A 12,613-nucleotide genomic window follows, 5' to 3' on the forward strand; every position below is an offset into this window, starting at 1 on the left:
GTATGATCCTTTTAATGTGGTGTTGAATTTGATTTGCTACAATTTTGTTGAGGATTTTTCCATCTATGCTTATCAGGGATATTGGCCTGTAATTTTACTGTATTGTATTGTATTGTCCTGTCTAGCTTCAGTATCACGTAATGCTGGTCATCTAAATGAGTTTGTAAGTGCTCCCTCCTATCCAATTTTTTGGGACCATTTAAGGACTTTTTACATTTCTCTTTAAGTGTTCGGTGGAGTTCACCAGTGAAGCCATGCCATCTTGAACTTTGCTGTTTGGGGAGGTTTTTAAAAATTGATTCAATCTCATTTGTTGTTGGTGTGTTCAGACTTTCTATTTGAGCTTGATTCAGTTTTGGTGGATTATGTTTCTAAGAATTTATCCGTTTCTTCCAGGTCATCCAATTTGTTGGCACATAGCTGTCCATAATTATCTGCTATGACCCCTTTTATTTCTGAGTCATCATCCGGGGCCGCCTCAGCTCGGCGCCGAGAGCCCGCGAGGTGCTGGAGGCCGGCAGCCGCCCGTGCGTCCCCGCCCACCCCCGGCAGCGAGGACGCGGCGGCCACGTCCCCTCCCGCGCTGGGCGGGGCTAGCCGCCGCGGACCCCCGACCGGCCGCTCGGCCGTTGGCCCCGCCCCGCGCGCTCGTGCGCAGCGCGAGCGGTCCGCCGCAAGGGATCCTGGGAGCCGTTGGAGCCGCTGGTCCGCGCGCCCGGAGCCCGCCCGCTCCCTGGGCGTGTGGCGCGCGTGCGCGCGACGCGCGAGGCGAAGCGGGAATCCGCGGCTGGCAGGACCCGGCTTCAGGGTCCCGGGGCGTCGGAGCCGGGCCTCCTTTCCGCCGCCTGTGGACTGCGCACCCCCAGCCCGCACCCTGCGCTCGGCGGCCGGGCCCACGCACCGCGGGCTGGCTGCCTCGCAGCCGTCCTGTCTCACAGGCCTCACGGGCAGCGCGCTGACTCCCTAGGTTCGCGCCCCGCCCCCGAGTCCAGGGGCGGCCCTCCAGAGCTTCCCGCCAGACCTCAACGATAGTGAAAACATTTGCTCTGCCAGTGATCGCCTTAACAAGATGGAAAGACGAGTTGCAGACTGGGAGCAAATATTTGCAAAACATACGTCTCACAATGGACTAGTGCCTAAAACGTAAAAATAACTCTTCAGAGAACACTCCTGGCTCAGAGCTCTAGACCCACCCGGGAAACACTCGGGGTTCTTCCGCAGGCCTGCTGCACTACGTGTCCCCTTCACGGCACCTGCTGAGTGCATGCAGGTTTCCCGGCGAGCACGCCTCCGCGTGGAGGGTGGCGGGCACACCCTCCTCCGTGAGCATGGCGCTCTGACCTGGATCCACACGGGCCAAGGGGCCAACTGAAGTGGCATAGCAGGCAGTGTAGGAGTAGCTTTACTCCCCTCCTCTTCCAGAGGGAATTTTGCAGCACTTGAGCTGGCAATGAAAAAGACAGGCAGCAGAAGCCACTTTGGGACTTGAGTTTGTAATGCATTCCCAGAAGCTCCACACACCCGTCCGGCCTGTTGCAAGGTGGGTACCGGGTGTCAACTCCGCAGCTTCACCTACCACACTAAAACCTTGTGTGCACACGTGATCTCCCCATTCTGCTGCTCCTCCCTGACTGGGAGGAAGATCCTCTGTCCGCTAAGGCCTGAGACCCACGTCCGGAGATTTTTGTTTTCTCGAAAGACACCCGCCCCTGGCCTTCCTGCAGGGATGGTCAGAAATCAGAGTGCAGAGGACTGTCATCTCCCCCTTGCGTGGCTGGTGTTTTCAAACACATTTGGGCTAACAATTCTATCTGCTTCTGGAGCCTAGGCTTTTTGATGGAGTCATATAAAAAGAGGTGTGGAATTGGGACGAGATAATTTTTCCACCGTGCGGTTTTCCAGTCGGTGGTCCTGAGAAGAACAAGCAAATCCTACATGAAAGCCGTGAGGGAGAATCTTGTCCACAATTGGTGGAGGAAGCAAGAGGGAAGCCTGCCTCTCGTGAGTGTCTCAGTACCATGCTGTGCTTCATCATCCCTCTGAATATGAAGTTCCTTGGTGAAAATCATCTAAGGTTTCCCATGATAAAAACCCAAGTCCTGGGAGATGTCTGCAAGTTGTTCTTTTCTCAATCCCCAGCAGGAGTTCTGTTAAGTAAAGCTCACTGTGGCTTGCTTGCAAGGCTGTAAATATCTGCAAATATATCAGAACATAAATGAATTTTCACCAGAAGAGAAAACTGAAAGCATTTAAAAAATAAGAAGAGAATGCATTTGCCTTTGGCCACATAGCACATGTCTGAGAAGATCTGCACAATCAGATGACACCGGTTCCCGGTGGACAGCGATCTGGGCTGCTGGGAAAGAGGCGGGAGGAGGACTCGCCACTGTACTTTCCGTGTTTACAGTGGACTGTGGATCATGCGAAGGTCTTACTTGTGTGAGATAGTACATTAAAACCATTAAAAAGGTAAACATACATATTTAGCAGGAGGGTGATGTTCCAAGAAACGCAAAGGAGGAATTTCTGGTCTTGGACGTGGAGTCTGCAGGGCCTTTCTTTGATGGGCTGGGGCTTTCCAGCAACGGGGGCCTGGCTGGGGTCTGCAGGGCCTCCACACACAGCCCTGGGGACGCACGGGCTGCTTCCTGAAGCGTGACGGGCACAGTGCCCCGAACAGGCTCGCGGCTGCACGGACATCCCCATTTCAAACGCAGGGCTGCCCGTGGCCATGAGTACCTGCGTGCTCATCAGAGCACCTGTTCCCATGGGTTCAGAAAGCCTAGCCTCTGTGGAAGTCAGTGACGGGCAGTAGGAAGCAGTGGGGCCCCGGCCGCACACTAGGTCGATGGTCACGGAATGAAAGTAGCGGGAACATCAGCTAGGACCTTGGTGCTGTGAGCCCGAAAAACGATTTGTAAGCGGCCAAGAGAGGCACCCACCGAGGGTGTGGCGCTGTAAGCTGGAAGAGCACCTGTGCTCTTGCCCACCTGCCAGAGTGCCCGTGGAATGTCTCCCCCTCCCTCGTGCCCCCAGCCCGCCTGCCCTCTGCCCCTCCCCCACTGCAGAGTGTCTTGGGCCCCTACATTCTAGGCCTGTTTACATTCAAACTTGCCCTGCCTGAGTGGGATCCTGAGCAGTTGGTGGAGGAGGCTGCTCTCTGGTCCTGGACTCGGTTCCCCAGGTGGAACGGCCAAGCAGCTGCGGTCGGATCTCAGCCTGTGGCGATGACTTCAGGAGGAGGTAAGGCCTGAAGGCTGGGTGGCAGTGTTTCAGGGGCCACCGCCCACCGGTCCCTGGGATTCAAATGTGACTGTTATCCGGGCACAGTGGTTAGACCGTCAAGGGGGGAGAGAGCTCTGGGCCCCAGGGTATCTCACCTGGGAGGTGCGGGGAGGCCTCTGGAAAGCTGAGGTAGCCCTGGGGAGGTGGCTTCTGGAGGTGGGTCAGGTGACACAAGGGAAGCGCCCTGAGCAGGGAGAAGGGACTGCCGCCCACACGCTGCTGCTTTCTAGAAAGGAGACGCGCCGTGGACCCTGCGTTTGGGGAGGCTGTGGTGGTGGCACGGAGGGGGGTGGTCCCGGGAAAGCCCGGCCCTGAGTCACCCTCCTGGGCACAGGGCTGGCCCCACGATGTCATCCCAAGGGATCTGAACTGCACTTTACCAGACCCCACAGTGCGCTAGGAGAGGTAGACAGACTTGGCCTGAGCCAGAAAATTGTCCAGGGCTGTTATCTGTGGCCAAGTCTGCAGGCACGTGTCCTCTCCACGAGCAAGTCCACAGCGTCCCCTGGCTGCCGGAGCCCAGACCTGCCACCCTCCCTCCAGCCAGAGCTCTTCTCCTCTGGGCAGTGGGCTGTTGTTGGGCTCACCGGGGACAGGGCAGCCGGGTGACGCCAGCAGGATAGGGCTTGGGTTCCTGAGTCATCCTGAATCCTTCTCCCTGTGAGGAGACTCAGTTCTGCAGAGCCACTTCCTCCTGTCCAGTGTCTCACAAACTTGAGCTTTGCGTTTCACCTTTGAGATGAGGCGTTTGCTTGTGTGCGAGGCACTAACCCAGGGATGATAGTGGACGTGGAGTATGGTTGCCTGTCCCGTGGGACATCTACACGTGCTGATTCCTTTCCAAAGCGGAGGGATCCTCCCCTGACTGCCCTCTGCTCTCCATTCCCAGCCCTTTCCCAGGCTCTGCAGGCCACACTGGTTGTCGAGTGACAGAATTCAGGGCACACGAGACCTCCTCCACTGACCCTCTCCTGGGAATGGAGCTCCTGAGCGGTGGCAGGGACCCTGGCCCATGTTAAGGGTGTGCTGTGGGTGGTTCTGGATGGGTTATGTCAGTCAGGGTCCCGGGGCCTTTCCCGCGCAGAGGGACATTTCAAGTGTGTTGGTGTGCTGTGTCAGGCAAGAAAGAGAGGGATTTATGTGGGCACGGGCACCGCAAAGCAGAGGGGCGTGGGCCCCGGTGTTTTAGACACTGCCGGGTCTCAAGGCCCCAGGTCCCGGACCATACCCGGGGGATGAGTGCCCTGCGGCTCACGGGCTGTGGTCGGGGTCGTCCCCGCAGGCAGGTGTCTGCAAGTCTTGTGTGGAGACAGCCATGAGGCCAGGGCCTGGTGGCACAAACGCAGCACCTGCTGGGAGGTCTCTTCTTGGCAGAGTGGGCCGGGGGCCCGGGTGGGGCAGACATTTCCAGGGGAACGGTCTCAGCTGGTCGGGGCCTGACTGTCCCCTGCGGACAGCTGTGCCCTGCCCGGTTCCACCAGCACACCGGCCCCTGAGTCCCGGGCACCCTTCCCAGGACAGATTCTCTCAGCACCTCTCCTGTCTTGACAGCGTTTCCAGTGCCGGGCCCGCAGGGGACCGTCAACCTTGGCACCTTCGTGTCATCTTTCACAGTGCTGCCGTCAGCCACTCCCGTCCTCGGCCCGCCACACTGGGCCCCCTGGCAGCAGCACCCACCGAACGTCCTGGGCCCAGTGTTGCCCCCAGGAAGCACCCTGGTGCTGCCGACTCTTCCCAGCACGCCGTTGGTGGCAGCACAGGCCAGCTGTGGCCCAGGCTGGCCCGGGGCCTGCAACGTCACTGTGCACGTCTGGCCGGAACAGAGGCCCGTGCAGGCTCCCCAGCCTCAGACCTTTGTCGTGACTCAGGCCCCTCTCCATGGGAGCACTCCTGGGGCCCTCTGTGGGGGTGCTGTGTGTCCTGTGCCCCAGTTCCTGGCGGCCTCGGGAGTGAAGACCATCCTGCCCGCCCCTCCTGCCTGGAGCACCCAGGCTAGCGATGAAGGCTGGTCCCTGCACCGTCCACCTCGAGCTGCAGTGCCAGCTGCCCAGCTGGCCTCTGGCGGGCTCCCAGCATTGGCCAGTCCTCGTCCACCTGGGGCCGCTAGGAACAGCGGCCCGGCCTGCTCGCAGCCCACCGCCTCGCCCGGGAACGCCTGCCACCGCAGCAGCGTGAACGAAAAGTTCCGGCGCTGGCAGCACTGCAAGCCCCTGGCCCGCAGGCACCTGCCCCAGAGTCCCGATGCGGAGGCACTGTCCTGCTTCCTCATGTGAGTGTCGTCCAACGGGGAAGCCACGGTGTCCAGCCTGGATCAAGGGCGGTGTCGCCCTCGCTCTGACCGGGCTGGTTGTCGGGAGGCGGTCACTTCTGGTGGTGACATCCTTTAGGCCGCATCTCGCGGGCGGTCCCTGTGAGCCAGCCGGCCTCTGGCTGCAATGCTCACCACAGGTTCGCTGCGGGCTCACAGTGGGGCCCCTGGCCGGCAGGCCCAGGGTTGGAGGCTGCGGTCTCAGGGTTCTGCCCGTTTTAACACCGGGCTGAGGGGATGATACCTGGGCATCCCCTCAGGGAGGCGGGGGACCCCAGGGCCCAGGAGACAGCTCTCTGCCCAACTGCCCTCCTGGGTGCAGGGTCCAGGCCAGGAGAGGCAGGGGGGACTGGGGCGGGTGGGGCGGCACACTCGGAGCCCAGGGCGGGGAAGCCCCACCATGGCCGGGCGCCTCCTGACTGGCCACTCCACTGCATTCCGAGGCCTGCAGAGCCCGCGCCTTGGGCTGTCCAGGCAGGGTGTCTGATGGCGTGGCCTGTGCTCGCCCATTTGATGCCTGTCGTTGTTAGCCGGAAAATGCCAATTTGAGGAGCAGCCCAGCTCTCCAGGCCACAGTGGGCAGCTGCGGTGTGAGGGCACGGGCGGCCGCAGTCCGTGGCGGAGGCTTGTGGAGTCAGGCGGCACCACAGTGGCCCGGAAGGCTGGCCTCTACCGCCGAGACCCTGCCGGTCTCCTCCTGGGCTTAGTCCTCCATGCTGGGGATGCGGGCTCCACAGTGTGAGGTGGGGTGGGCAGGTTCCGGGCTGCAGATGGTGACTGACCCCAGTGGGCGAATTACAGCCCAGTGCTTCGGACCCTGGCCCGCCGGAACCCCACCATGACCCGGGAGGAGGTCCTGCAGCGGGGCGTGCAGAAGTGGCATTGTCTAAGCAAGTCAGAGCGCAGCATCTACTATGTGATGGCGGGAAGGTGAGTCAGGGCCCTGGGCCAAGGGCAGGATGAAGACCTGTACCCCTCTGGGATCATGCCCCCCCCACTTTGGGAGGCTGGCTACTCGTTTCCCCTGCCCCAGAGCCCCACCTGTCCAGACGCTGACCTTTTCTGTCTAGACATGAAGGTCTCAGGACATTGGGGGGGGTTCAGACACAGGCCCTGGGGCTGTACATGGGGTCGGGTGTCCCAGGCAGCCTGCCTCCCCACCATGGCCGGGGCCATGACACCCCATGCCCTCTCCGTCTGACCTCTCCATTGACTGCTTCTCTGCCTGGGCCCGGGAGGCCTCCTCCTCAAGGGACCGTGCCTCCCTCGCCCCAGGTTCATGGAGTTCGAGGCCGAGGAGGCGAGGCAATGTCAGAACGCACAGTGGATGAAGGCGGCGCAGGGCGTGCCTCATCCAGCACCCCTCAGGCCTGTTCCTCGGGCGCCCTCAGCCCCAGAGCGGGGCCAGAAGCGAGGTATGCCACCGTGTTCCCCCGGAGCCAAAGGCCAGAGGCAGTGGGAGCCTGGGAAGGCTTCGGTCCCCAACACGGTCCTACTCATCCCGGGCGCATTGGGCAGTGACCTCGATGCCACCAGTAGCGTGGGGTCTCCCTTGGTCCCGACGGGAATGGGCCAGGTTTAGGACATGGCCACCCCCCTCTGCCCTGATCAGAGACCCACAAGGGGTGCTGGAAGGGGCAGGGGGCTGGGAGGAGGGCGGGCCTCCATCCCCAGCATGAAGCCCTCGGAGGCCCTGTGTCCCCTTCCACACCTTGGTGCCTGCGGACCAGCTGGCCATGACGCCCCACGGGAATGTCCCCGAGCTCCGTCCTCCCTGAGCACGCTCAGTGCTGGGAAGGTGCGGCCAGCCTACCCACACTCCTTCCCTGCACCCTCCTCAGCACGCATCCGCGAGAAGGCCAGCGCCGGGGCCCAGTCCGCCAACGCCCAGCCACCGCGATGCCGGCAGAGCCCGCACACCGAGGCGCCGACGGAGATCCCCCTCGAGGCCGTGGCAGAGGGCCTGGAGATCATGGAGGGGCTGCTGGGGCCCAGCGGCCCAACTCAGGGGCTGCCCGGTGAAGAACGTGGGGAGGATAGCTCCAAGCCGCCACAGGGAGAGGAGGGCGTCTATCCAGACGCGGGTCTCCTGACCTACATCAATGAGCTTTGTGCCCAGGGAGACTTTCTCAACAAGGTAGGCTGGCCCTGGCCAGGGTGCTACAGGATTTCAGGGAGCGGCACTCCCACCACCCATGTCGGGGTGGTGCCCAGGCAGCTGGAATTAAGTTGTTCTTATTCCTCAGCTCTGGTGTGTGTGTGTGTGTGTGTGTGTGTGTGTGTGCATGCGTGTGCGGGTGCGTGTGTGTGACAGTGGATGTGCATATGTATCTGTGTAAATGTATGTGTGTGTCTGCGTGTTGTACAGGGGTAAACCAGGTGAGCCAGGGTTGTGCGGGGTGTTGGTGTGCATGCTTGTGTGTGCGTGTGTGTGCATAGGTACCTGTATATGTACTTGTGTGGCTGTGCATATGTTTGCGTGCACGTCTCGTGTGGGGTGTGTGGCATGCACACATGTACGTGTGTATATGCTGTGCGTGTGCATGTGTGCCTGTGGTCGGGGACCGTGACCACGTCTTTCCAACACCTCCTTGTTGTGGAGGCTGGGGCTGGTCTCTGCTTTTCCCTCACCCTCTGGGTCCTCTGGGTGCCCAGGGGATTCCCTCCAAGGATGCTCACAGCCTCTTCCTTCTGGGCCAGGCGGACGCAGTTCTGCACCCACGCTTCCTGGCGGAGTTGCCCTGCCCGGAAGCCCAGCTGGATCTCTTGGCCCTCGCTGAGGAGCTGGAGCAGGAGGAAGGACTGTCTTTGGCACAGGTGAGCTGGGAAAGGGAAGGAAACAGGTGAGCCTGGAGAGGGGCAGCCCGGGTGTGCCAGGGCAGGGGACCCCAGGACAGGATTCCTTCCTGACCGTTCCCCTGCGTTGCATGGCAGAAGTGGCAGGGAGGGCCTCTCTGAGGGTGGGGGCCGGGCAGGAGTACGGCAGGGAGAGGATGGGGGGAGCCGGGGAGGAGAGAGAGGACGCCGGCCGGGGCACCAAGCTGGGGGGTGAGGTTGGCAGGAGAGCCGCAGCGGCTGTTGTTGGCGTGGCACCGCCTCCGCCTCTCGGGCGGCCTCACGGTGCCCTCCCTCCTCGCAGCTGGAGCAGAAGCGACTCCTGGAACTGAAGCAGGAGGAGGGTGTGCAGGCCCCCGCGAGTCACGGCACACCCCGACTGGACTCAAGGCCTTCTGGGTCTGAGGCCGGCCAGGATCCCCAGAGGCACGGCCACGGCCCCCAGCTAGGGGCCAGCGACCAAGCCTGCCCACCAGAGTCTGGTTGCGGGCAGCGCCAGGCGCACAGCCGAGGAGACGCTGGCGTGTGGAGGCCCGAAGCCTTCGCTGCCTCTCCAGGACGCCAGGAGCCCCCTCCCCTGAAGGCTGGCTGGCGGCCCCATGTCCCCCAGGCTCGGTGCCGCACTTCGCCCAGCCTGGGGCCCAGGCTCGCCACTGCTCCGGGAGAGACCTGTCCTGCTCGGGAGCCCCTGGGGCCCACGGGCAGGCCCAGTGAGGGCGAGGAGGAGCTCCCCAGCCTGGCCTTCCTCCTGGCATCTCAGCACACACTGCCATCCTGGGGACTGCCCCAGAGTCCTACTCCAGGCTCAGACCTCCTCCGCCCTGGAGTACCCCAGGCCCGCTCTCCCCAGAAGCCGGGCCTCAGCCCCGCTGGCCCTCCAGCTGGCAAGGCCAGCAGTCGGGCCCCGTGTGCAGGCCCAGCCCCTGCTGGGAAGACACCCCTGCCAGGGGCCAGCCTCGGGGTCGCTGGGGGACCAGCCTTGGCTCTGGGGCTGGGCTGCCCCTCACAGCCCCGGAAGAGAAGGGGGGACCCTTTCGGCACAGGGAAGGGTAGGAAGCGGCCCTGCAGCCAGTAGGGAGGAGTCGGCCCTCCAGGGCAGCTTCGGGCTCCTCCACATCCCAGTCCTGATCCTGGCTGCTGTGGGACAGGGAGGGTGGGGTGGGAGAGGTGGGAGGGCAGGGCCCCTGGGGGTGGCTGGTTGGGGGGTGGGATAAGAGGGTGGTGGGAAAGGTGTGGGGCGGTGGGGGTGTTCAGCCCATTTGGGCCTTGTATGCAAATGCAAATAAAGCCTGTTTTGTCACGAAAGGCTCGGCGTCTCTGCCCCTAGTGGCATCTGGGCTTCTCCACGGGAAGGGGCGCCGAAAGCAGGAAGGTCCCGGGCTCCGGGACCCAAGGCGATGATGTCCCCGTTCCCCCTCCACATTCATGTGCATTCTCCAGATGGCTCCCGATTGCCCACCGCCCGCATAAGCCCTCCCCCGCCCCACCTCTGCCCTCCTGGAGGCCGCTTTTGGGAGTCCCCAGGACACAGCGTCATCACAGGACCCCAAACTTCGAAGGATGGCAGCTGCTTTGGCCCTGTGCTCTCTGCAGCACCAGCCCACTTTCTGGACAGAGCCTGCAGACAGCCGTTGTCTAGAGGGGGCCCTCCCTTTCTCGCTGAAGCGGGCTGGGGCGCTGGGGGATGCTCAGGCATCAGGGTCTCCTGGGGGGCTGAGCAGAGAGGAAAGGCATGTCATGAGGGGACAGGCTCCACAACCGACGTGGAAGGCCCATCCTCCGGCCTCGGTGGGCGCATGAAATGTGTGGGCTGGTGGACAGTCCCTCTTCCCTCAGCACAGAGAGGGCATCGGGCTGGGAAGGAGAATCGGGGCACTCAGAAAGGAGATTGGGCGGGGGGGGGCACCTCGTCTCTCTGGGGGATTTCTGTGCAGGAGCGTCCCGTCCACTGAGGTAGGAGGCCCCATGTAGCTGTGGCCTGAGAGGCTGGCCTCAGGGCCTTTGCATTTCAACGATGCCCACACTGCTGTCCCATCGCCTCCCCCCAGGGCTGGACCTTCTGTGAATAGGGTAATTTGGTGCTTTTGTTTAGACACATGACTGGTTTCTATATGTTGATTTTGTATTCTGCAAGTTTGCCAAATTGGTTTATGAGTTCTAAGAGTTTTTGCTGTTGACACTTCAGGGTTTTCTACATGTATGATCGTGACATGCATGAGCAGAGATAGTTTTACTTCTTTTCTGATTTGGATGCCTTTTATTTCTTTTTCTCCCCTAATTCCCCTGACTGGGCCTTTCGGTGCTATTGAATAGAAACAGTGAGGGTGGGCACCTTTGCCTTCTGCCTAACGTTAGAAGAAAAGATTTCAGTTTTTCATCAGTGAGTATGCTTGTTGTGGGTTTTTCATATATGCCTTTATTGTGTTGAAGTACATTCCTTCTACACCCAATTTGTTGAGAGTTTGTACCGTGCAAGGGGTGCTGAATTTTCTCAAGTCCCATTTCTGCATCGATAGAGATAGCTTATTTTATTCCTTCCTTTTGTTAATTCAGTGTGTCACATTCATTTGGGTATGTTGAACTGTCCTTATATCCCAGGAACAAATCTTACTTGATCATTGTGTATGATCCTTTTAATGTGGTGTTGAATTTGATTTGCTACAATTTTGTTGAGGATTTTTCCATCTATGCTTATCAGGGATATTGGCCTGTAATTTTACTGTATTGTATTGTATTGTCCTGTCTAGCTTCAGTATCACGTAATGCTGGTCATCTAAATGAGTTTGTAAGTGCTCCCTCCTATCCAATTTTTTGGGACCATTTAAGGACTTTTTACATTTCTCTTTAAGTGTTCGGTGGAGTTCACCAGTGAAGCCATGCCATCTTGAACTTTGCTGTTTGGGGAGGTTTTTAAAAATTGATTCAATCTCATTTGTTGTTGGTGTGTTCAGACTTTCTATTTGAGCTTGATTCAGTTTTTGTGGATTATGTTTCTAAGAATTTATCCGTTTCTTCCAGGTCATCCAATTTGTTGGCACATAGCTGTCCATAATTATCTGCTATGACCCCTTTTATTTCTGAGTCATCATCCGGGGCCGCCTCAGCTCGGCGCCGAGAGCCCGCGAGGTGCTGGAGGCCGGCAGCCGCCCGTGCGTCCCCGCCCACCCCCGGCAGCGAGGACGCGGCGGCCACGTCCCCTCCCGCGCTGGGCGGGGCTAGCCGCCGCGGACCCCCGACCGGCCGCTCGGCCGTTGGCCCCGCCCCGCGCGCTCGTGCGCAGCGCGAGCGGTCCGCCGCAAGGGATCCTGGGAGCCGTTGGAGCCGCTGGTCCGCGCGCCCGGAGCCCGCCCGCTCCCTGGGCGTGTGGCGCGCGTGCGCGCGACGCGCGAGGCGAAGCGGGAATCCGCGGCTGGCAGGACCCGGCTTCAGGGTCCCGGGGCGTCGGAGCCGGGCCTCCTTTCCGCCGCCTGTGGACTGCGCACCCCCAGCCCGCACCCTGCGCTCGGCGGCCGGGCCCACGCACCGCGGGCTGGCTGCCTCGCAGCCGTCCTGTCTCACAGGCCTCACGGGCAGCGCGCTGACTCCCTAGGTTCGCGCCCCGCCCCCGAGTCCAGGGGCGGCCCTCCAGAGCTTCCCGCCAGACCTCAACGATAGTGAAAACATTTGCTCTGCCAGTGATCGCCTTAACAAGATGGAAAGACGAGTTGCAGACTGGGAGCAAATATTTGCAAAACATACGTCTCACAATGGACTAGTGCCTAAAACGTAAAAATAACTCTTCAGAGAACACTCCTGGCTCAGAGCTCTAGACCCACCCGGGAAACACTCGGGGTTCTTCCGCAGGCCTGCTGCACTACGTGTCCCCTTCACGGCACCTGCTGAGTGCATGCAGGTTTCCCGGCGAGCACGCCTCCGCGTGGAGGGTGGCGGGCACACCCTCCTCCGTGAGCATGGCGCTCTGACCTGGATCCACACGGGCCAAGGGGCCAACTGAAGTGGCATAGCAGGCAGTGTAGGAGTAGCTTTACTCCCCTCCTCTTCCAGAGGGAATTTTGCAGCACTTGAGCTGGCAATGAAAAAGACAGGCAGCAGAAGCCACTTTGGGACTTGAGTTTGTAATGCATTCCCAGAAGCTCCACACACCCGTCCGGCCTGTTGCAAGGTGGGTACCGGGTGTCAACTCCG

At 60.8% G+C, this 12,613-nt stretch overlaps 2 protein-coding genes across 2 annotated transcripts in view; one reads left to right on the forward strand and one right to left on the reverse strand.

Moving 5' to 3' along the window:
• Positions 1-12,613, reverse strand: part of ZNF484 (zinc finger protein 484) — a 214,710-nt gene that overhangs the window by 147,761 nt on the left and 54,336 nt on the right. The gene's annotated exons all lie outside the window — the stretch shown is intronic.
• Positions 3,228-9,503, forward strand: LOC130683104 (NUT family member 2B-like). The gene is made up of 8 exons (XM_057499375.1): positions 3,228-3,243; positions 4,837-5,093; positions 5,217-5,554; positions 6,395-6,523; positions 6,869-7,008; positions 7,324-7,730; positions 8,294-8,404; positions 8,733-9,503. The coding sequence occupies exons 1-8, from the start codon at positions 3,228-3,230 to the stop codon at positions 9,501-9,503; spliced, it is 2,169 nt and encodes a 722-aa protein (XP_057355358.1).

Source organism: Manis pentadactyla, chromosome 3 (assembly GCF_030020395.1).
Source record: "Manis pentadactyla isolate mManPen7 chromosome 3, mManPen7.hap1, whole genome shotgun sequence".
In the NCBI taxonomy this organism is placed as follows: Eukaryota; Metazoa; Chordata; class Mammalia; order Pholidota; family Manidae; genus Manis; species Manis pentadactyla.

Coding starts and splice junctions, on each gene's coding strand:
- LOC130683104 (XM_057499375.1), top strand. Junction 6,524..6,868: donor TACTATGTGATGGCGGGAAG/GTGAGTCAGGGC, acceptor CCCTCGCCCCAG/GTTCATGGAGTTCGAGGCCG. Junction 7,009..7,323: donor AGAGCGGGGCCAGAAGCGAG/GTATGCCACCGT, acceptor CCTGCGGACCAG/CTGGCCATGACGCCCCACGG.